Raw genomic sequence first — 26,017 nt, forward strand, 5'->3', positions numbered from 1 at the left:
ATGTCTTCAAAAATAATATTTAATATAAAAATACCCCTTGGGCAATGTTTTTGACTCCTTCAGAGGAAAAATTCACAATTGAAAGGGTCAAAAAAATTTGAAAATACCCCTTCAGCAAAATGCTTTTAAAGAAAACCCTGTTTGGCAGTACTAGTTAAATTCACAGATATGGACCTATTGGTCCATATCTGTGAATTTATGTACCAAACAATCTCATAAAATAAATGTCAATATAAATGCTAATATTTTCATATATACCAAACTGATTATACATACAAATTACAGCATATTATATTGCATCGCTCACTACTCAGCATAATCCTTTGCAAAGATTAAAAACCTGAAGTCTTGCTTTCAGGGCTAGCTGCGCAAAGCGGGTTTCACACATGGATTCTCTAATTCATTGTATAATCTTCAAAATAAAATACAATACCGGTAAACCCAAAGTCTTATTCCTCATACCTAAAAAGTGTCAATCACTTGGTTGCTTCATCTACACCACACTGCAGAAGGAGAACAGGTTCAAAGAACTTTGTTTCACAAAAAAATCTGTTGTACTGGTAGTTCTGTAGAATTTTACTTTTCATCCTACAAGCAAAGAAAATAATATACATGATTCTTTTCCTAAATTTGTGAGTTTAAAAAGGAAGGTGACCTGAAAATCAAATTCTTTTAAATCACATGTTTTTAATGTTGTCCGTTTTAAAAGCATTCATGTAAAAAGAATGTAAATGTTAGTTCTTTGTAAATGGGCCCGGGGAGGAGGGGGGGGGGGGGCATTTCAATATGAAATGGATAGGTTTATTTATAAATTTATTTTATTTATTATTTAAAGGTATTATAAAACAATCCAGAAAGCAGGTCACAGACCTGATACGCCTGGATAACAATTAAAAATATGTATAAAAACAACAGACAAAGCAACAACAAAATGCATACGGTACATAAGAATATTGATAACATTCAAACTTAAGGCAAAAAAGAATTAAGTATAGTGCTTTCAAATATGAGGTCATTGGCTGAGAGCATGATTTTTGGCATTCGGTGAGAGCAGAATGTAAAAAATATGGGGTCATTGGGTGAGAACATAACCTTTTTTTAAATGGAACCTTTGGGTGACAGATGAAACAGTGCCACAGAAACCTCGAACATTTCTAGTTCTAAATGGCTTCAAATTTCTTCAAATTTTGACGAAACTACGACAGCACCTAATGTCTTGATTTTTGCAGATTAGGCAAAATAAAAAAATAAACATGTTTCACGTCCCCTCCCGCTTCCTTTTTGAGGTTTACTCAAATATTTTTTATTTTTTGAAATTCAGTTATAACTTTTCAAAAAATATGTCTAGGAAGTTGGAATGCTTTCTATAGCCTTGTTAGGATACAAGAAACATTTTAGGAAGGTTTTGTGATCATTGTAGGGGGTGTAACTCTCAGAACAACAAATAAAAAAGGGCCTCCTTCTTTTTCCAGGCATTATTGTATACTGGGCGACTTAAAAAAAAATGACTCCTTTCAGTTTCCACCCTATATTTGTAAATTGAAATGATTTTTAGAGCAGGTAATTATTCTTAAATATGAGTTATGATGCCCACCTTTCATTACCAGAAAATTTTTTCTATGGCTGCTTCAGAAAAAAAATATGAGAATTTTTCATGCCAAAAATGGTCAGGAGGGTAACGTTTTTTGTGGACATTGAAATTCAACATGAAATTTCTGTAAGCTATAGCAAAAGTAAGACCTATTCAATTTGATTCCTGATATTTGTTCCAGTAACATGTACCCTTATATTATAATTTTACCAAATATCTGTGTAATTTATCTTTTGTAAGTACCAAAAATGTGTCATCTACCAATGAAGTCAACATTTTCAAAAAAGGGGTCAAATTCTAATTTAGCAACAAAATCACTCAAGAAAGAATATTAATCAACAGCTGAAAATTCCAGTTTCCATATTTTGAATAGGTGTTCTGTTACCTTTCATTCAATGCTAAATTGATGTTTGTAAATTACATTTTCTTATAATAAATTTGAGTTCAAACTGTGTACCCTAAGAATGTCAGGAGTGTAACATTGAATTTTATCCTGGATTTTGACAATTGTGTTATTGCTGATGAAATTGAGCAATCATATTTTTCTGTTGTTGTATCTAGTGCAAATAAACTAATAATGATGGAAACAGACATGCTATGTTACATGTGTCAGCTTCATTGTGCATTAAGTTGGTTGTCAGGAGTGTAACACCATTTTAAAGTTACACTCCTGACAACAAAACAACACCAATGCACAATTGTAAAGTGAAATTTATGGCAATATTATCAATAATATATCATGTAATCATATAAACTAAAGTACAAATAACCAACAAAAATAAAAATCATGGCAATGTTATTGTGTTCTGTTCAAAAACAGGGCTTCACCTTGCCTAAGTACCTTAACAGGCACTATGTTTAGCCACATATTTGTACTTTTTATAACTAATTTATGTATAATTATTTTATTTATGATTGTCAGCATTACTTTAACATCCCTAACAGTTATTTTTTTAAACAATTTCAAATGTTTGTGATCATCAAGAGTTGCTAGTATTTACCACTCTTGGTGTGTCAGGAGGGTAACACAAAGTGAACAAAGTACATTGTGTGTCTTGGTGTTGAACTATCTTAGAAATGAATGAAGCATTAACTCCACATTTTCAGAATGGTTAAAACAAGACTATGTTGACATTTTAAAGGCAAGTTTACATGGTGTTACTGATATTTGTTTTGAATTATCATTAAAATATTAAAAACTTGAGATAAATTCTTGCAGAAGGGATAAAAAATTTCAAAGACACCCATAATAATTGTTGTCGAATGAGCTTTTCTATGTTTCATATTATGTTGGACAATCTAAATACTTGATTTCTAAACAAGACAAGTATTTTGATATCCACAGAATAGCAATTTCCTATCAAAGTTGGCACGTCAGGAGTGTAACACCAATGTACAAATATGGTATAAATACATTTTGGATCCTGCAGTGCCTTGTCATGCATTATGCTATGAACTTGAAACTTTTGGAATAGTTTCTGACAGGTGTTGTTTATAATGTAGGTATGTTAAACAGTTTAACTACAGTTAATTTTTTTGAGAATGAAAACTTCTGCCCCTCAAGTGAGTAAAAATCAGTGTTTTTAATATGAAAAATGATATTTTTTCTGTTTTTGATGGTAAAGATATACTTTTAGGGCTTGCTTGTCTTTAACCATGTCACAGATTACCTCTAAATGTTACAGTAGTGTTGATAACCATTATTTTAGATACCTAAAAAACAAATAAAGTTTTATGTAATTTTTCTTACAAAGTGGGTATATTCTGTAGCCATAAAAAAATAAATAGATGCTTTCAGACTGTCCCCTCAATTGTTTCACAAACTTTAACATACTAACTTCAAAGTAGCACACAAAAATCACTTGGATAGCGAATTTGAATTTTCGGACAAAATGTCCCACTTTGGAGTCATTTTTTTTGAAGTCGCCCATATACGCTAAAACAGCTCTAAGTATGGGTATTTACACCAATTTTGCGATAGAAAATAAAAAGCCCCCTCCTCCTCCCATGCTCCTTTTTTTCGAAAACCCGGACGTGAAACATGTTTTATTTTTTTACTTGGCCTTATCTTTATTGACTAAAGTACATTTAATTGTGTAAAAACCAGAATTAAATTTTTTTTGAGGGCGTTCTCCTCAGCAAATGTTATAAATATATGGCTTTAAATTAAGTCAAAATATGAGCGTCCCAAAAGGCGACAATCAACAACACAACGACAACGACACAAGTCACAACTTGTGAGAGCAAAATTTAAAAAAAAGGGGGGGGCGGGTCAAATTTCGACAAGTCATGATATATTTCCAACACTGCTTGGTCTTGGAGAACTTTGATGAGCCTTTATAGAAGCCTAGGCCTAACCTTTCAAGTTGGCTGTAGGCCTATATATTTTAATCATCACACAGTCATGCAGTCGAAGCAGTATTTAAATCAAATCATGCATACACTACTAGAGGTTGACAACAGCAACACACTGCGAAAATAAAACAATCATTCATAAAATAACGCCCAAAACACCCCGTCTTGAAATGTCTTGAATTTCCTTGTTTATTCTTTGACAGTTTGACTGTTGCAGTTGATTGATAATTGTATTTTTCAGGTGGAAATTGCCATTTTCATCGTATTGAAAAGCGATCGCCCACCGCGTCGTCGGCCATCGCCTTTCAATTTTTATGCATAAAATTATGCGACAAATCGCCGCCATCGCTGATCGCGTATGTCGCTGAGCGATCGTGTAAATTCTGATTATATTATATTACCCTCAAAAATTGCCCCATACCAGCCCATTGGTACTTGAATGTCCATGCTTATAATCTAATACCACAGTTGAATAATTGATATAACGTTGACAGGTATTCAAAAATGCAATTTTACCGTATTTTTTGGAGAAAACGCCTCCCAATTTCAGCATGAGCTTCAGAAGTTCTGATAAAATTTCTTCTTCCCCGATCCTTGATGATTGATTGATTTTGATAGTCTTTACTACATGCATTGCTTTTACATGACTGTTTCCTGATCTTTCGAAATGTCTGTGTACAACTCTAACATAATATATTTTTGCTGATACTCGTTTTTGTCGCTACCCTGTCGCTACACCGGCTGCGGGGACAACCAATCAAATAAAACGCCAAGAACAGTTATTCACAGCTCGTCAACTTGGGAAAAAAAATATTTTGCTTCATCTTCTGAATGGAAATGTCGGGAAAATCATCGTCAAAAACAACAGAACACAGGATTTTGTGAAGATCCTTTGTGGTAGGTATGACCGTACGAAAGATTTGATTCGTCCTTGCGTGCTTAACATTTATACGACCAAAAAAGCACACACCAAATATCAGGGACAGGGTTATTTTATAATTTTATAAGCTTACCTCAGTTTTTTAGTTTGCTCAAAATACAGGCCAGCCATGAACAATCCGGAAGTGAATACATGGAATTCTGCATTGACTGTCTGAAGTGCTAACATTGAGACAGTAAATGGTTTCTCAAAATGGGGTTATACACTGAAATATGGTATTGAGTTAAATGCATCTACTCCCATATCCCATTGTGGCCTACCATCCGCGATAAAATTAAAAAAACGCGTAAAAAGGGGAGTTTTTCGTGAGTAGGCACGATACGCGAGTATCGTGTTTAGGGTGTCAAAAACATGTAAAAAGGGTAGCAAAATTGCAATGGCTAATACGCGGAAATGAAATTTAGATAAAGGGCACCCGAGTCAAAGTCTCAGTCGCAGTCAATCTCAATGTTGGAACATGGGTTGACTTGAAGTTGAAGCATGGTAGGTATTATAGAAGGAGAATTCACGAACCCCGTTCCCTTTGTTAGACATGTCCACATTGCTTACTATAGAGGGCGACATTCAATCCAAAAAGTTGTGTCCACAGTAGCTCACAGTCAATGGCTTAACTGTGTAATCCCCATAGCCTAGGGAAATACAAAAATTTGAAATTTGGACACCAGAAACTTGACGATGCAGTCTAAAAAGTGCTGGTACGGTACTTTATCCTTGATACAGAAGTCAGCATGCAGTGAAAGTTAGATTTCATAAAATAAATTCGCCTTTGTGTAAAATGGATCATCGTAAAAAAAAAATGGTGCATTAAATGCTTTTTTGTACAGTAAGTCAGTGTAAGGCATTGTCAATGATGGGCGCAGAAAAGTGCAGTTTTTTAAAAACCGATATTTGCCCATAACTTCGCTAATTTTAGACCTACAGACATGGTTGACCCCTCATTTTTTAAGTTAAATAATCGATAATTTGCTAAGCTTCTTATCTATTGAGCTTGGCCGGTTATGAACCACCGTTATCGCGACTTCTAAGCAGAATGACGTCATTTTTACCCACAAAGCATTGTGGCCGTGACCATAAACAAAGGAAAACAATTTACTTCGGTAATTTTATAACGCTAATATTTCTTATAGCCAAGCTTGGCGGATCATAGAAACAACGTTGCCAGTCTTGGAAAACATTTCCAAATCATTTCCACTGGTTTAAAAGTCCCGCAGACACCCGCCAGTATTACTAAAAAAAAAAAAAAAAAATACATAAATTCACCGTAACTTTGGAAGGAAATGAGGGAATTCGATCAGGTTTTCGCTAGTAAATCAACTTGAACTCCGATACACAATGATGCAATCGAAGATCATGTGACCGATGCAAAAGGCACTAATACCATCCATTTCCGGTACGGGTCACCTGGGGGGGTCTGTTTAAATTAAATTTGAAAATAGATGATCGATATTGTCGCATAACGATCATAAACATCAAAGGCCGTGTTTGAGGGACTGCACTGATTAAATCCATTCAAGTGATGACTCGTGTTAAATAGCGTAATCGGCTAAACCCTATTGAGTGGATTAGGATTTTTCTGTGGAACCTCCTTCTATAATACCTACCATGCTTGATGTAATTTATGATATATACAAAAAGTAAGGTCATGTATTATGTTATGATACTTGTTACCGGTACTCGATATTCAAAACAACAAATATGTTGGGAACCAGGGCTTATTTTCAATGAACCAGGGGCTAAATGGCCCCTGGCCCTACTTATTTCCCAGCCTTGTCAGAACCCTTTCCCCAGTTGCCCCCCGTAAACTCAAAATTCAAAATTACGAAAATTTCCACTTGTTGCAGCAATTTTGCACAAAATTTGTTGATTTTGCCCCCCCAAAAAAATCATTTTTCCCCTCAATGACACTTCCCCAAAAAAAAATTCCTGGCACAGCCACTGTCTACTGAGGTAGATTTAAAATTCAGGATCATGATGTACAATTTGTGGTCCCTGTTAGTTGCTCAATGTACTTTTTAAGATACAAAGGTTTGCCATATTTTCACAACCATATGGGTTTCTCCCACCTCGGATCCTCCATTGAGTATTGACACGTCTTACAAATCTCAAAGTAGTTGTCCAATTGAGTTTTTGATAAATGAAAAGAACATAATTATCTACAAAATGACACCAATTTTTTTACAATAGGTTAAATACAAGTAGAATATAAAACTAAACTTGAAGTGTGAAGAAAACATTTTCATGTTAGAAATCCTCCATTTTAAAAGTGACTTGTTTGTGACATGCAACCAGCAACATTTTAATTTGGAGATTTCATATTACAAAACCAAACTTTTGAACACTGACCTGACAGTTTCGTATGTCTTGGACGACATACTTCCTCAGAGTGATTGGTATCCCACAGTGGTGTTATCGATAGAGATTTTGTGTATCGCCATGTCGGAAGAAAATACTTTCGACAATCGACATGTATCGACAGTCAACAACCTGACAGCGTGGGAAATATCTCCAATTAAGCTTACCTAATATTCATCAAAATAAATGCTCTAGATCGTGTGTGTGGCATTACTGCTCTACCCCACGTGATCTGCACAATAGTGAACATTATGTCATGATATTCCAAAGCCGTAATTGGTTGGAAGGTGCCCATGTCACTGACATGATATATATCTGTTTGTCCATTTATTATGGTAAATTCACATCACTGTGATGACATATCTTGTGCATGTCATGTAATTTGTGAATTCATTCAATTCAATTCTATGCTCCTGGTTGTGGGGGTATGTCTTGGTGTATAATTTTTGTTGACCGTGTGAACTTAAGGTCAACAAACTTAATCATGTCAGGTGTCACAAGTTGGCCCCTAGATGAGTGCACGAGTGGCTAAACTCTCTATGCCGGGGGTGTGGCCTAGTAATTTTCCATACAAAAAATTGCTTTCTTGCATGAATGGTAGTTTCCTACTGCTAGTTTGTTTTGGTCTTGTGCTATTTATATTTCAAGTGTTTAAGCTATCAGCGGCTAGTGGCTTTTGATGTTGGGAGACAGTACATCGTTCATGTTGTTTGTGTATCGATACTACCATTGAGTGTTCCGACATGTCAGAAGTCTGTGAATTTTGCGACTATCGATATTTTCGACAGTCGATAACAGGCCTAGTATCCCATCATCCTCTTAGCTGCTGGTAACACAGCTCCATCCGCAGGGGGCGTGGTCTTGAGGAGAGGGTCATACACGTGACTGAGATGATAGGCCCCCTCGTCTCTGTTCATGACGGCAGGACCTCTCTTGCGAATCCATATTGATACTCTGATGAAGCGAGTACTCGCATCACACTCCTTCTGTAACACTTAAATTGTATCGTCCCAGTAAATGATTCTGTTGAATAGCATGATCTGCTATGGCTGACTTGCTTTGTTCTGTGACTGACCACGCCCCCTGGCTATGTTTAAGTGTATTCATTTTTTATGCTTTTGGCAACTTTTCTTGAGTATATCTTTTAAATATAACATGGCTGATTCAAGAATCATATCATGATTAATGAATCTGTAGTATAGTTTGGGAACATAAAACTGTTTCCATCAGTGCTATTTGTAAAATGGTCACACATTTTGGTTCAAATTGTACCAATTTTCTTATGTATGTCAAGTTATGAATGGGGTATAAGCCTTCTGTCATCTCTCAAATCAGACCTACAAGATTTTTTTTTTAATCTCTTGTAACCACTATAGAAAACCTTTGTTACACACTTGCAGGCAATCCACTATCTAAATAAGTGTCTTAAGTGGGTACTACACCCCTCGATAAATTTGTGTCTATTTTTGCATTTTTCTCAAAAACTAATAACACAGTGGTAAAAAGAGTTATAAATAATACATAACTCTTTTTACCACTGTGTTATTAGTTTTTGAGAAAAATGCAAAAATAGACACAAATTTATCGAGGGGTGTAGTACCCCCTTAAGACACTTATTTTGACAGTTGATTGCCTGCAAGTGTGTAACAAAGGTTTTTGTTACCAGTATGTTATTATTTTTTGAGAAAAATGCAAAAATAGTCACAAATTTACCACAGGGGTGTAGTACCCCCTTAAGAGTCTTAATAAGGGTAGATAAGAGGACAAAGGCTTCAAATACCCCATTCATCTTGGATTCCTTATTCAGACACTTTGCACTTTGAAGTTACTATAGTGATTGCTTCTATATTCTTTTGAAGTTGCCAACTATGTCCTTTTTCTTACTAATTCCTACAGGTTTCTCATTCAGTAACCCGTAAACCACCAAGATGAAGACTTCAAAGAAACCAGGCAAGCAAACAAGGAGAGGAGGAGCAGATGTTGTCCGAATACTCAAGTGCAAATACTGCAGAAGAAACTTCTACGGCAATGTGACAGGTTTTACCAGACACATCAGAAACCATGAGAGAAGGTATAGCAAACACTGGGGTAAGATCAAACAGATGGAATCGCCAGAGAGCAATTCAAAGACTACAAGAACTAACGAAAAGAGCGATGTTGAGCATGAGCAAAAGCAAAGAGCAACAGAGCGGTTTTATGTGTACATTGTGTATGCCCCAAGACCATCTTGCACTTGTAACAAAGAAAACCAAGTGAACACTATGCCATGTAATTGTGGCTTCACCTTCAAGAGAGTAGTCTATGCTAGCCTAGCACAGATGCATCGTAATTTACAAAATGGGGTCAGTTATGAGTGTCAAGGATGCAACAGTACGGTGTCAACACAAGAAACAAGTAACGATTATCAGGGCATTGGTATGTCGAAGTGTAATAGATGTAATGACACGTTCGTTACAGTGGAAAACTTAAAAGCGCATCAACAGGTATGCCTGAAATTCATTAAACTCGGACAAGTTTTTAAATGTTTACAGTGTAACACGCAACTCAAGAGCCATGAAGAAATGGTGGAACACACATCAAACATACACACTATAAAAGATGGGACTCCGCTTAACATTTCCATCAATATCTGTCCGGTGTGCGGAAATAATTATGCCACTACAAAACTTTTGAAGGCGCATCTTCAGACTCATCCAAGCTATACTAAAATGGGATTGGTGTGTTGCGTGTGTGGGTTAAAAGAAAAGGATGCGTTTAAACTTGCAACACATGCTAGATTGCACATGAATGGTAATAAAAATGGTAGTAATGTTAAAGGTAAACCTGAAGAGCCGTCTAAAGTGTTAAGCGAGGTGAATCAGTCTGGATCTGGAACCAGAACTGGATCTGGATCAGTATCTGGATCCAAATCAGGATCAGTATCTGGATCCAAATCAGGATCAGTATGTGGATCCAAATCTGGATCAGTATCTGGATCCAAATCTGGATCAGTATCTGGATCCAAATCTGGATCAGTATCTGGATCCATATCTGGATCAGTATCTGGATCCAAATCTGAATCGGTATCTGGATCCAGGTCTGGATCAGTATCTGGATCCAGATTTGTCTCTGGATCAGTATCTGAATCCAGGTCTGGATCTGTATCCCAGTCTGTGTCTGGAGCCAAATCTGGATCTGAATCTGCATCCATATCTGGGTCCGGATTCCTGTTGGGATCCAGGACTGTATCATCAGGTTCTGAACAGAAAGTAAAATGGAGTCATGTTATTCAACAAAGAAAGACAACAGTTGGAATTAGCGAGAGTGCACAACCAAAACATGTCGCCGAGATTGAAAATAAAACTAGCAAAGTTGTTGAAAAAAGTAGCTCTGCCCAATTGAATAAGGGAATGAGACTTCGCCCAAGAAAACAATGCAAGCCTACCATGTATATTGATGACGTTGAATCGGAGCATGAGTCAGAGTCTAACCTCTTCCCTAATCTTCCACACGCATGTGATTATTGTGAGAGGGCATTTACTGCTGTTGGATATTTGCAAACTCACAAACGCACAGTGCACTTCGGAAAAAACCCATTCGTATGTCTGATTTGCAAGAGACGATTTTCGGATAACACTCTGTTCAATCTGCATCGCGAAATGCACAAGGAGAAGTTTCAGTGTTCATTTTGTCAAAAGTCTTTTGACAGGTTAGAATTGCTGCACAACCACGATCACATCCACGGGAAAAGCCAATTTTCACCATACAAATGTTTAGACTGTGCCAAAGTCTACCCTGATGCTAAGAGCCTATATACGCACATGCAAATTCACAGAAAAGAAGGCATTCCAAAGATTCCTTTTAAACAAGCCAAGATGAGCATGGACAAGAACAAATCCATCCGGTACCCTTGCTCTTCTTGTGAGAGAACATTCCCGTCGCAATTTGCATTGAGAATTCACGAGAAGTCGGTGCATAAGTCGGATAAAGTTTTTCAGTGTAAGTTCTGTGAAAAGCAGTTCAAGTTCGAAGTGATCATAAGATCCATGAAAGCCTGCATGAAGACTACAATGGGGTATCATCCGAAGCTTATAAATTTAAATGCAGATATTGCGGAAAGGGACTACAACATAAGTCAGATTGGAAACTACATGAAGCACTTCACGAAGCAGCAGGGAAAGAGTTTCCTTGTGATCAATGCGATACGGTGTTCAAAAACAAATCGGAGATGAAACATCACCGTCGAAGTCATTTCGCGATAAACTTCCCAAACCGACCAAATGTCCCGACTGCATTTAAACGTTCATATGGGGGTACGCAACTACGAGATCACAAGAAAACGCACTGGGTTGAAAAACCATTTTTATGTGTGTACTGTCGCACAAGATTTAAAACTCAGGAAGAATTGACGGAGCATGAGCCGATGCATACCAAAGACAAGCGCCACCAGTGTCAGATATGTAACAGACGATTTAAGGACAAAGCACACATTCGTGACACATGTTAATTCACACTGGTGAGAAACCATTTCCTTGTCGCTATTGCGATAAAGCATTTCGGCAAATCGGTCAGCGACGCACACATGAACGTGTCCACACACGCGAGACTCCATTTGAGTGCGACATATGCAAGCGTGCTTTCCTCTATTGGACATCTCTCCGGGTGCACAAAAAGAGTCACTATAAAGGAAAACCGGCAGAAGAGGTTGAAAAATTATTAAAGAAACCTAGAGTTACAGCTAAAAAGAAAGCTACAGCGAGTAAAGAGAAGAAGAAGAAGCAAGTCAGTTCTGCTGGTCAGACATCGTTTGGAACTCAGCAACAGCAGACTTCATGTGATCAACAACAACAGCAACAGCAGCAGTCACAGCAAGTGTCAGCAATAGTGAGCATCCAAAGCATACAACAACAGAGTCAAGAAACAAGCGCTCCTCAGCAACACGAGTTGCCATCGGTATCTACACAGTTACCACAAAACATGCAGCCACCACCTGTAGCAGTGCCACCACCAAACTTACGCCAAAACATGAACCTTCCAATACACCTAACGATCCCATCGAACACAGAACAAATGCAGGTGGAACACATTGCATCCCAGCTACAAAGACCTCCAGATGAACTTCATCACCAGCAAGCACACCATCCACCTGACAACCACTGGGAATCGCTCCACACCAGATACTTGAATAACCCACCTCCTCAGACCTGGCAACAACCGCCGCCTAATTGGCCAAGCTTAGCGAGTGCACCACAGCCAATGCAGAATCCGGGACTAGCTGGGAAATGGCACCTGCGGGTAATTGGGCTGGGGCAGGTGCTACAGGGCCACCTGCAGCACATCAGAGTCATGCCTCTTCGATTCTAACGAGTGCATTATATGGTATTATACAGAGGGATAATGATGGGAGGGGATTCCAACAGTGAATAGCAGACAAGAGTAGAATATGGATGAATCACATACAATTTCAAACAAGAGTTCTTAAAAAAGGACAAAGTCCGCAGATAAACATAGAAAAGAGAGTACAACAAAAGATAGAAAAACAAAAGAAAAAAAAGCAGTGGCAAAATTCAATTAAAACCAACTTTTATCGAACCCATGCATGCATCCGAACAATAGTCCTCCTATTTTGCTTCTGCCTAGAGGAGCATTAAGTCATGCTACCAAAGACCAAATACCAAAAATTAAAGGTATTTTTGAAGCAAACACTTCGATATTTTGATGATTTAAAAATCATCAAAATCTGTCAGTTACGGTGAGTTACCTACGCATATTTTGGGGGGGGCTTTAGCGCCTAGCCCCCGGGTCAAAGTAGAGGCGGCAAAAAAAGCGAAGGGCGGCTGAAGAAGAAGGCGGCAAAAACAAAGGGGCGGCAAAACAAATGAACAAAGAAAAAAGGGCGCAAAAAATTGAAAAAGCTTTTAGGGCGCTAGCGCCTAAAATCCCCCTTTTTTTTTGCTCTTCACTTTTTTCAAACGACCGTGAAAAAATTGGGTCAACCTTTTCGGGCTGTTAAGGAAGGGCGGCAAAATTGTTTCTTCTTCAGCCCCGGGTTGGGGCGGCCACGGCACGCCACTGGTTACCCTCTGTTGGGGAAATGTTTGGTCAACTTAATACATTGTATGTCTTTTAGTAGTTCATTGTACAGGCTGTATCAAACTAAATAGCAAGCCTTGAAATAAGCAGGCGCCAGGAGCAAGTTTGTCCTTGTAGAGCCATCAGTTGCTCCTGTAAAATTCACATGAACCAGGAGCAAGTTTCTAAAACAAATTGCTCCTGGTTCCAGTTTTGAACTTGATGCAGTAGTGCTGGTATGCTATATTGTATGTGCAGAAAAGGATTTACTTTTTGAAAATTGCTCCTGTTTCTTCAGAAATTGCTCCTGGTTCTTGTAAAATCCCACTGAACCAGGAGCATTGTTCAAAAACAATTTGCTCCTGGTTCCAGTCCGCTTATTTCAAGGCTTGCTGAGTAGTCAGTTTTAATATTTATTGACAAGCCTGCTTTTTCCAAATGCAACATTAGATATACTCTTGAAATGACGATAATTTGTGACATGATCTGGTCCACGGGGGCCATGGGAGGCATTTTTGAAAAATGAGTTACTGTAATTATTACATTTACATACAATAGGCTATCATTTACTGAAAATACCAAAGGTCTAGCATACTTGGTTCTAAAGTTATGAAGTTTTTTGATGCCTACTTTCTTATGTATTTTATTGTTTTTTTACTCCACATTTTTACCTTTATCTCAGTTTCAAATTTGCCGCCTTTGGCCCCCATGGACCAGATCGTGTCACATTTATAGTTTTATGACCTTTTCTTACATTATCTATAAATTGGGTTGATCCTATGTTGCATTTTGACATGTCAGTCTTGTCCATAATCACTGGTAACTGACCTACATGTAGGCTTAATCCAATCCCATCATTTCAGAGGTTTTTGACATGAAATTGTCAGCCCATAAAGGGGTACTACACCCCTGCCCAATTTTGTGCCTATTTTTGCATTTTTTTCCAAAAATTATAGCGCATTAGTGACAAGTGAGATATATATAGGGGCAAGGACTACAACTACTGCACTGGAAATTTTATTTCAGCACAGACAACAGTTGTGGAGTTACAGTCAAAAATGAGGGAAAACCAATATTTGATCAATAAATCAATAACTACTTGCATTGAGTTGCTGAATTGTCAGTGCAGTAGTTGTAGTCCTTGCCCCTATAATATACATACATATCTTACTTGTCACCAATGCACTATAATTTTTGAGAAAAATAGGCACAAAATTGGCCAGGGGTGTAGTACCCCCTTAAATATGTATTGATAAGGGAGTTTGGTCGAGTTTCGATTTCATCCCTATATAGGCCAATGACATGGAACATTGGCTATTCCAGATGAAATCCATACACCCCTAGATAGAAGTTTTTTTCCCATACAAGGGGTGCAGATTTCAAGTGCAGTCATCCATGCAGGTAACTCCATTTGAAATTCACACACCCTGTGGGCCTGTGTGTAGAGGGTGTAAGGATTTCAACTAGAATAGCCAAAATTTGTGATCCTGGATAACTGCTGCTTGATCAAATGTATGTACACACAGCATGGAGCATATTTAACATGTGCTTTGAATGGTCATATTCTGGCATATACATGTAGTATTCCATTTGGTAAAGCCTCAGAATGAAACACCAGATGTGCAAAGTTATGCTCTATGTCCTACTACATTGTATATAGGCATATTATATGGTGAATTCTGTTGCCCACGAGGGATGATATACAGTGGAACCTTTTTAACACAAAATCTATGGGCCACAAGTTTCAGTTTGTGTTTATATCAGGATTTTGTGTTATCAGGTACTTTTACAAAAGCAATGCAAGGGACTTCAAAATCACTTTGTATTATCAGGTTTTTAATTTGTGTTAGCAGAATTAAGTGGAATATTGGAATACATGTACCGTACTGACGCGAGTATAGTCCCACCTTCGAGTAAATTTTTGAAAAATTGCAGAAATTTCAAAGTTATTTATTTTTTCGGCTTTGGAGTGTTCCTTTCGAGTATAGTCCCACCCCCAATTTTGAAACATTTTCAACCAAAAACGGGGTGGGACTATACTCGCATCAGTACGGTATATATTATGCCCTGTACTTGTACATTGTAGGCTTTGTACCTGGGGAGGTTTGCAAGCACTAGGAGACATTTTTCCGTGAAAAATCTGTGACTGTTTGAAAAATCTGTGTTGGATCACTTATTAAACAATGCGAGTATTGAATCCAGTAACTTTTCTTCCAAATTTATCTCAGAATTTCATGATTTTATGGCAAAAAAACTATTAAAAAAATAGATAAAAAATGAATTTGCTGTTTCAGCTGACATGGATGCGCTAAGAAAAACAAATTCGCGTGTGGGCTTTGAGACATAACATTTTTTTAGCCTAAAATGAAAGAACAAAACCACACAGGGCTTGCAAATTCTGGGTTGTATAACTGTTAAAAAGTACTTACTGCAGTCATATCTTTCAAGTAGGCTACTTGATGTTTAGTAAAATACAATAACAAAAAATACTAGGCTAAATATTGTATTGTAAAATGATGCAACAGTTCCGATGATTTGTTGTGAAAGAATAAAATAATATTCTGATATTAAACTAAAGTATTGTTTAAATAATTATTCAAGGCATCGCAAGATTAGTGTTTTAAAATATTGAGTTCAAATCCCACTGTCGCGTCTTTTATCATAATGGGTGTCTATCACGCAAAGTAGTTTTCCGTTAAAGATAATGTCATTATGATAACAGTCATTGTCTGTGCTGACGAAACGAAATTGGACCGGGGGCAATTAGCAAAAATGACCATGGGAATGCTTCCTCTGAAAGACCCCTGTTTTTGGACTGCGCAGCTGCAAAAGACCCCTGAATTTTACCAAAACAGCCCGCTGAAAGACCCCTGATGTTGATAATTTCAGCTGGAAAAAACCCCATAATTTGCCCATTCCACACATTCCTTGTTTTTTCCACGCAGTTTTCAACCAGAAAGCCAAAATAAAAAAACCCTTGATTTTGACCAACAGTGTATCTACAGAAGATAGCAAGCAAAGCAAAACACATTCAAAATAATAATGTTCCAAAATAACATTGCCCAACATGCGTTCTAGATGATGATGATTCAGTGCGCAAAATGAGAGGATTCAGTGCGCTAATCCCGGGGCTGATAAAACGGCTATAATTTGCCGGTCGCCTAGAAAAAAAAAAAATCGGCATTAGGCCGAATGCAAAGCTATAAAGAAATGTTAAAATGAAGAAACTGACCAAAATTTAAAACGGCAATTTATAACGGCACTTCATATAGCAGAGATTATTGGGAACATGCAGGAAATAAAATAAGAAAGAAAACAAAAAATCAAAAGAAAACAAAACAAAAAACAATGATGATTCATTCAGTACGCAAAAAATAGGCCTATTTTCTGTCTCAGATAAACCCGGCATGATTGCTATCTTCGGTAGACAGTCATATCATTAAAAAAATCATATAAAGTAAAAGAATAGAGGTATGAATCATTTTCTTTGCAGGCCCTAAATGCTATCTACAGAAGATAGTAAGCAAAGCAAAACACATTCAAAATAATAATGTTCCAAAATAACATTGCCCAAAACGCGTTCTAGATGATGATGACCCCAGACAAACAAGAACCTAGACCTATAACTTTGGTTTGCGTAGTGAAGTCAACACTGCTTAGCAACGATTTTGACAAGGACGCAACCCGGACGCAAACAAGCAGACATTTTCGCGTCTACAGAACATGTTGCGTTTGACGCGGGCGATAACGGCGCAGCAATCACGCAAACGATCGCGTTTTTCGTTCCAGACATGAACGCTTATTTCTCCGCGTCCGACCACCCGACCAAAATCACCTTGGATACGTGGCTTCACCTACTGCCATGGTTAGGGATGGGCAGTTACAGGTCTAGGTGGTATGTCTATGATGATGACTCAGTGCGCAAAATGAGAGGATTCAGTGCGCAAATCCCGGGGCGGATAAAACGGCTATAATTTGTCGCTCGCCTAGATAAAAAAATCGGCATTAGTCCGAATGCAAAGCTATAAAGAAATGTTAAAATGAAGAAGCTGGCCAAAATTTAAAACGCACTTTATATAGCAGAGATTATTTGGAACATGCAGGAAATAAAATAAGAAAGAAAACAAAAAAGCAAAACAAAAAGAAAACAAAACAAAATACAATGATGATTCATTCAGTACGCAAAAAACTAGACCTATTTTCTCTCTCATGTAAACCCGGCATGATTGCTATCTTCAGTAGACAGTCATATAACTAAAAAATCATTAAAAATAAAGAAAAAGAATAGAGGTATGAATCATTAACTTTGCAGGCCCTAAATGCTATCTACAGAGAATAGTAAGCAAAGCAAAACACATTCAATATAATAATGTTCCAAAATAACATTGCCCAACACGCGTTCTAAATGATGATGATTCAGTGCGCAGATCCCGGGGCCGATAAAACGGCTATAATTTGCCGCTCGCCTAGAGAAAAAAATCGGCATTAGGCCGAATGCAAAGCGATAAAGAAATGTTAAAATGAAGAAGCTGACCAAAATTTAAAACGGCACTTTATATAGCAGAGATTATTGGGAACATGCAGAAAATAAAATAAGAAAGAAAACAAAAAAGCAAAACAAAAAGAACACAAAACAAAAAATGATGATGATTCATTCAGTACGCAAATAACTAGGCCTATTTTCTGTCTCATACAAACGCGGCATGATTGATATCTTCAGTAGACAGTCATATCATTAAAAAATCATTAAATATAAAGAAAAAGAATAGAGGTATGAATCATTTTCTTTGCAGCCCCTAAATGCTATCTATACAGAAGATAGTAAGCAAAGTAAAACACATTCAAAATAATAATGTTCCAAAATAACATTGCCCAACACGCGTTCTAAATGATGATGATTCAGTGCGCAAAATGAGAGGATTCAGTGCGCAAATCCCGGGGCCGATAAAACGGCTATAATTTACCGCTCGCCTAGAGAAAAAAATCGGCATTAGGCCGAATGCAAAGCTATAAAGAAATGTTAAAATGAAGAAACTGACCAAAATTTAAAACGGCAATGATTCATTCAGTACGCGAAAAACTAGGCCTATTTTCTGTCTCATATAAACCCGGCATGATTGCTATCTTCGGTAGACAGTCATATCATTAAAAAAAACATTAAATATAAAGAAAAAGAATAGAGGTATGAATCATTTTCTTTGCAGGCCCTAAATGCTATCTACAGAGAATAGTAAGCAAAGCAAAACACATTCAATATAATAATGTTCCAAAATAACATTGCCCAACACGCGTTCTTGATGATGATGATTCAGTGCGCAAAATGAGGGGATTCAGTGCGCAGATCCCGGGGCCGATAAAACGGCATTAATTTGTCGCTCGCCTAGATAAAAAATCGGCATTAGGCCGAATGCAAAGCGATAAAGAAATGTTAAAATGAAGAAGCTGCCCAAAATTTAAAACAGCACTTTATATAGCAGAGATTATTGGGAACATGCAGGAAATAAAATAAGAAAGAAAACAAAAAGCAAAACAAAAAGAAAACAGAACAAAAAACAATGATGATTCATTCAGTACGCAAACAACTGGACCTATTTTCTGTCTCATGTAAACCCGGTATGATTGCTATCTTCGGTAGACAGTCATATCATTAAAAAAATTATTAAATATAAAGAAAAAGAATAGAGATATGAATCATTTTCTTTGCAGGCCCTAAATGCTATCTACAGAAGATAGTAAGCAAAGCAAAACACATTCAAAATAATAATGTTCCAAAATTACATTGCCCAACACGCGTTCTAGATGATGATGATTCAGTGCGCAAAATGAGAGGATTCAGTGCGCAAATCCCGGGATCGATAAAACGGCTATAATTTGTCGCTCGCCTAGATAAATAAATCGGCATTAGGCCGAATGCAAAGCTATAAAGAAATGTTAAAATGAAGAAACTGACCAAAATTTAAAACGGCACTTTATATAGCAGAGATTATTTGGAACATGCAGGAAATAAAATAAGAAAAAGAAAACAAAAAAGCAAAACAAAAAGAAACCAAACAAAAAACAATGATGATTCATTCAGTACGCAAAAAATAGGCCTATGTTCTGTCTCATATAAACCCGGCATGATTGCTATCTTCGGTAGACAGTCATATAACTAAAAAATCATAAAAAATAAAGAAAAAGAATGGAGGTATGAATCATTAACTTTGCAGGCCCTAAATGCTATCTTCGGTAGACAGTCATATCATTAAAAAAAATCATTAAATATTAAATAAAATAACATTGCCCAAAACGCGTTCTAGATGATGATGATTCAGTGCGCAAAATGAGAGGATTCAGTGCGCAAATCCCGGGGCCGATAAAACGGCTATAATTTGTCGCTCGCCTAGATAAAAAATCGGCATTAGGCCGAATGCAAAGCTATAAAGAAATGTTAAAATGAAGAAACTGACCAAAATTTAAAACGGCACTTTATATAGCAGAGATTATTTGGAACATGCAGGAAATAAAATAAGAAAGAAAACAAAAAGCAAAACAAAAAGAAACCAAACAAAAACAATGATGATTCATTCAGTACGCAAAAAATAGGCCTATGTTCTGTCTCATATAAACCCGGCATGATTGCTATCTTCGGTAGACAGTCATATAACTAAAAAATCATAAAAAATAAAGAAAAAGAATGGAGGTATGAATCATTAACTTTGCAGGCCCTAAATGCTATCTACAGAAGATAGTAAGCAAAGCAAAACACATTCAAAATAATAATGTTCCAAAATAACATTGCCCAAAACGCGTTCTACATGATGATGATTCAGTGCGCAAAATGAGAGGATTCAGTGCGTAAATCCCGGGGCCGATAAAACGGCTATAATTTGCTGCTCGCCTAGATAAAAGGCTCGGCATTAGTCCGAATGCAAAGCTATAAAGAAATGTTAAAATGAAGAAACTGACCAAAATTTAAAACGGCACTTTATATAGCAGAGATTATTTGGAACATGCAGGAAATAAAATAAGAAAGAAAACAAAAAAGCAAAACAAAAAGAAACCAAACAAAAAACAATGATGATTCATTCAGTACGCAAAAAATAGGCCTATGTTCTGTCTCATATAAACCCGGCATGATTGCTATATTCGGTAAACAGTCATATCATAAAAAAAAAATCATTAAATATAAAGAACAAAAGAATAGAGGTATGAATCATTTTCTTTGCAGGCCCTAAATGCTATCTACAGAAGATAGTAACCAAAGCAAAACACATTCAAAATAATAATGTTCCAAAATAACATTGCCCAAAACGCGTTCTAGATGATGATGATTCAGTGCGCAAAATGAGAGGATTCAGTGCGTAAATCCCGGGGCCGGTAAAACGGCTATAAATTGTCGCTCGCCTAGATAAAAAAAATCGGCATTAGGCCGAATGCAAAGCTATAAAGAAATGTTAAAATGAAGAAGCTGACCAAAATTTAAAACGGCACTTTATATAGCAGAGATTATTGGGAACATGCAGGAAATAAAATAAGAAAAAAAAAAAAAAAGGAAAACAAAAAGAAAACAAAACAAAAAACAATGATGATTCATTCATTTTTTACGCAAAAAACTAGACCTATTTTCTGTCTCATGTAAACCCGGTATGATTGCTATCTTCGGTGACAGCCATATCATTAAAAAAATCATTAAATATAAAGAAAAAGAATAGAGATATGAATCATTTTCTGTGCAGGCCCTAAATGCTATCTACAGAAGATAGTAAGCAAAGCAAAACACATTCAAAATAATAATGTTCCAAAATAACATTGCCCAACACGCGTTCTACATGATGATGATTCAGTGCACAAAATGAGAGGATTCAGTGCGCAAATTCCGGGGCCGATAAAACGGCTATATAATTTGTCGCTCGCCTAGATAAAAAAAAATCGGCATTAGGCCGAATGCAAAGCTATAAAGAAATGTTAAAATGAAGAAGCTGACCAAAATTTAAAACGGCACTTTATATAGCAGATATTATTTGGAACATGCAGGAAGTAAAATAAGAAAGAAAACAAAAGAGCAAAACAAAAAGAAAACAAAACAAAAAACAATGATGATTCATTCAGTACGCAAAAAACTAGTCCTATCATCTGTCTCATGTAAACCCGGTACACTGCAAATTTTCCCGAACACATGACGCTTCTCAGACGCCTTCGAGGTGTTCATAATTGTCTCTTAGAACACTAGTGTTTTTGAAAATATGATAAGCCTTGGACATTAGTGTTCTTTTAGTATAATGTAGAACACACAGTATTGATCAGACGTGTCACAAGTGTTCTGATTGATTATATTGAATACTGGTGTTCAAAAATGGAACGCATGTAACGCGAGAAATACACGGTGCTCCTTTGAAGGAGGGATATAAGTAACATCAACAACAATGGCGATGCAACATGGAAACGCTATTCCAAACTGTCTTTTTCAAGACAAATGGGATGATGATAGTGAGAGTAAATTGAAGGATTTAGGGAAGAATAAAATTCAGGGCAACTTTGAGAGCGACTCGGAGCCCGTATATCTGTTGACAGCGATGAACAAACATCGGAGAGACACGAGAAGGCGAGATGGCCGGGCAGTTAACTTAAGGCGTTGCGCTGTCGGCCGGGAGATACGATCAGCGAGGGTTCGAGCCTTGGGTTTGCCTTAGGTGAAAACTCTTGGATTTCATCGGAATTCTTCGGAACACCGCCAATATCTTGTTTATACTACCATGCATTTGTTTATTGTCGAGTAATGAGATTTTGAAAAAGTATAAAGGTTGAACACCAGCATTCTGAAAATCAATGTTTGAACACGTGTCATGTGTTAAAAAACCGTTACATTTCTTTCATGTGTCCGAGGTGTTCATAGATAGTGATTTTGAACACCAGTGTTTAAAGGATTAGAACACGTTACACTAGTGTTTTGAGGTAATAACACCTGTGTTCTCTACATTAACACTAGGGTTCTCTAACTAAGTTGAACACGTGTCATGTGTTAAAAAACCGTTATACATTAATGAACGCGTTCCATGTGTTCTGGCCAATTTGCAATGTATGATTGCTATCTTCGGTAGACAGTCATATCATTAAAAAAAATCATTAAATATTAAATAAAATAACATTGCCCAAAACGCGTTCTAGATGATGATGATTCAGTGCGCAAAATGAGAGGATTCAGTGCGCAAATCCTGGGGCCGATAAAACGGCTATAATTTGTCGCTCGCCTAGATAAAAAAATCGGCATTAGGCCGAATGCAAAGCTATAAAGAAATGTTAAAATGAAGAAACTGACCAAAATTTAAAACGGCACTTTATATAGCAGAGATTATTTGGAACATGCAGGAAATAAAATAAGAAAGAAAAAAAAAAGCAAAACAAAAAGAAACCAAACAAAAAACAATGATGATTCATTCAGTACGCAAAAAATAGGCCTATGTTCTGTCTCATATAAACCCGGCATGATTGCTATCTTCGGTAAACAGTCATATCATAAAAAAAATCATTAAATATAAAGAACAAAAGAATAGAGGTATGAATCATTTTCTTTGCAGGCCCTAACTGCTATCTACAGAAGATAGTAACCAAAGCAAAACACATTCAAAATAATAATGTTCCAAAATAACATTGCCCAAAACGCGTTCTAGATGATGATGATTCAGTGCGCAAAATGAGAGGATTCAGTGCGCAAATCCCGGGGCCGGTAAAACGGCTATAAATTGTCGCTCGCCTAGATAAAAAAATCGGCATTAGGCCGAATGCAAAGCTATAAAGAAATGTTAAAATGAAGAAGCTGACCAAAATTTAAAACGGCACTTTATATAGCAGAGATTATTGGGAACACGCAGGAAATAAAATAAGAAAGAAAACAAAAAAGGAAAACAAAAAGAAACCAAACAAAAAACAATGATGATTCATTAATTTTTTCCGCAAAAAACTAGGCCTATTTTCTGTCTCATGTAAACCCGGCATGATTGCTATCTTCGGTAGACAGCCATATCATTAAAAAAAAATCATTAAATATAAAGAAAAAGAATAAATAAATAAATAAAGAAATAAAGAAATTTATAAAGCGCATTATGCCAGGCCTCAATGCGCTGAACAGAGAGCTAAACTTACTAATACATTATGCAAAAACTACAAAAGTACATATTCTATAAGGCATAATACAACCAATACAAATTAATTATAGAAAACACATTAGAAACATTATAAAGCAATTACACTTGACAAGAGAAACATAATAGCATATCATATAATGAACAAAAGCATGATAATTATAAACAACACACTAAAATCCAAATCACTACCCGAATCCCCTGAAAATTTGAAGCCCACAGAAATCACCCTGACAGACCAAGGTAGACAACCGTTGACCAGCACATGACAAACAATCGTCCACCCGAGCCAGCCAAAAAATTTGTCCCCGAGCAAAACACGCCAGAGACTCAAATAGTGATCCAGGTCCTAATGTGAAGACATAATAATTCAAAAACAGCAATTTCACAATATACAAATTAAATATCATTAACAAATTTACATCGATACATATAGCCTATATATATATAATAGAAACATTTGATTTAAAAGCGTGGATTTGGTCCGCTGAATCAAAACGCGAAAATAACAAACCCGACCGGCGGGGGCCCTGCTGGAGAGGAGAGGTTGCCAGCACTTCACTCTCAGCGGCTTCATCAGCAAGTCGCTCAATCAAATGCAGCAGGGCCGGCCATAAACAAAGCAGAAGTAACACGCAGAAATGATAACCCTGGAGAGGAGAGGTTACCAGCACATCACTCTCAGCGAGATGATCAGCATCTCGCTCCTGTGAGATGGAAAACAGGCAGGGTTGAAAACAAAATTAATTAAATATTAAAAAGATGTGTCTTCAGACGACTCTTGAAGGACGACACCGTAATAGAAGAGCGAACTTGAAGCGGTAGATTGTTCCAGAGTGAAGGAGCTGCATACACAAATGCACGCTCACCATAGAATTTGGTTGATGGTCGACTTGTGACAGTCAGAGATAACTTGTTTGATGAACGAAGATTGCGAACTGGTTTGTAGTAAGTGACGATATCGGAGATGTATTGAGGGGCGAGTTGATTGAGAGCCTTGTATGTCATGAGCAAGATCTTGTAAGCTGCACGTTTCTTGATGGGAAGCCAATGAAGCGATTGTAAGACTGGGGTAATGTGCTGAGATCGAGGAGTGCGAGCGACTAACCGGGCTGCTGTGTTCTGAATCAGCTGAAGTTTTGTGATGAAGGAATCAGGAAGACCATAGACTAAGGCGGTGCAGGAGTCCAGCCGAGAGGTGACAAAAGCGTGAACTAATTTGGCAGCAGTTTCGTCGTCGATGAAATGACGTATTTGCCCTATTTTCCGTATGGCCGCCATAGCAGACCTGCAGATACTGTCAATATGATCCTTCATGCAGAGGTTGCCCAGTGGGCACAATTGGTTGCTACTATGTTGTGTCAACGTCAATATCTAACGTTGGACGACGGTTGCCTGGAGGATGGATATGAAAGTTTTTTTGATGCCAAAATAGAACGTTGGTGCGACGTCCACATTCAGCGTTGTGCAGACGTTAGCCAACGTCGATCCAACATTGACCCAACCCTAATAAAGATGTAATTTGTGACGTTGGGCTAACATAATATCGTTGATGTTGGGCCAATGTTATTAATCCATCCATTGACCAACGTTAAACCAACCATTAATCCAACGTTAATCCAACCATTGGCAAGTAACCCCAAAGAGACGAAAAATCATGAAAAAAAGAAAGAAAAATATTATTTAGTAGCATATACTCTGCTTACACAGAGTCTTACACTTCATACTGTCTATATTACAACGGAAGCAAATTTCCTAGCTTAATTTTACACATAACACATACCTTGATGTACCTTCCGGGATTTGAACCCATGACCTTTGGATTATGAGACTGATGCCCTACTGACTGAGCTAACGGGGTTTACATATTCGATGAAGTGTTTTAAGTTAATATAAGCAATATTTTGATGGCTAAACCTGCTAAAGTGAATAATTTAAAGGATATTGATCAAATTTACTGTAAATATTGATAAAATTTACTAAATTTGTTGATTTTTTTCTTTCTTTTTTTTAAATAAAAAATCTTACTGACGATTGAATTCCAAAGTTTTATTGTTATTATAAATATAATTATATATTTATTAGGTTTATATATTACATTATCACTAAGCATTATATTCATCACCATCATCATCATCATCATCATCATCATCATCATCATCATCATCATCATCATCATCACCATCATCATCAACATCATCATCATCATCATCATGAGTTGCAACATCATCATCATCCTCATCATTATTAGGGCCTATTATTATTATTAGTTTATCTAGTGGGCTTTTATAGTCTTTATTTAATGTTACACTTTAATACGCCTAGTAAATAGAAAATTTTGGACCAACTTGACCATTCCGATGACTTGGAAACAGTAGGCCGTCAACTGTCATGCTGTTTACCAACGTTGGTCCGATATCGCGGACGGCATTCTGACCGTCATATTAAGGTTTGTGCGACGTTCCCAATCTCGGCGTAAGAAACTGTCATTTTAAGAAATAAATAAATAAATGTAGACATTTATATAGCGCTTTATGCCGTAAACAGCCTCTAAGCGCTTTACATTTATTCCGCCGTCATTAGAATATGTCGGAACCACGTTTGCAG

The 26,017-nt window shown here is 36.9% G+C and overlaps 2 protein-coding genes across 2 annotated transcripts; one reads left to right on the forward strand and one right to left on the reverse strand.

Moving 5' to 3' along the window:
* Positions 1 to 4,740: 4,740 nt before the first annotated feature.
* LOC140170126 (uncharacterized) lies at positions 4,741 to 12,747 on the forward strand. Its single transcript, XM_072193451.1, has 2 exons — positions 4,741 to 4,843; positions 9,135 to 12,747. Exon 2 carries the CDS (start codon positions 9,167 to 9,169, stop codon positions 11,447 to 11,449), a length of 2,283 nt encoding a protein of 760 aa, XP_072049552.1. The 5' UTR covers positions 4,741 to 4,843; positions 9,135 to 9,166; the 3' UTR covers positions 11,450 to 12,747.
* Positions 12,748 to 24,157: 11,410 nt separating this feature from the next.
* On the reverse strand, positions 24,158 to 24,691 carry LOC140169432 (uncharacterized). Its single transcript, XM_072192692.1, has one exon. The coding sequence runs from the start codon at positions 24,689 to 24,691 to the stop codon at positions 24,158 to 24,160; it is 534 nt and encodes a 177-aa protein (XP_072048793.1).
* Between the last annotated feature and the right edge of the window lie 1,326 nt (positions 24,692 to 26,017).

The sequence above is a fragment of the Amphiura filiformis genome, chromosome 14 (assembly GCF_039555335.1).
Source record: "Amphiura filiformis chromosome 14, Afil_fr2py, whole genome shotgun sequence".
NCBI classification, from domain to species: domain Eukaryota; kingdom Metazoa; phylum Echinodermata; class Ophiuroidea; order Amphilepidida; family Amphiuridae; genus Amphiura; species Amphiura filiformis.

What these genes read in the sequence shown, in the direction of transcription:
- LOC140169432 (XM_072192692.1), bottom strand. Translation starts at nt 24,691, where the DNA reads ATGGCGGCCATACGGAAAATAGGGCAAATACGTCATTTCATCGACGAC.
- LOC140170126 (XM_072193451.1), top strand. Translation starts at nt 9,167, where the DNA reads ATGAAGACTTCAAAGAAACCAGGCAAGCAAACAAGGAGAGGAGGAGCA.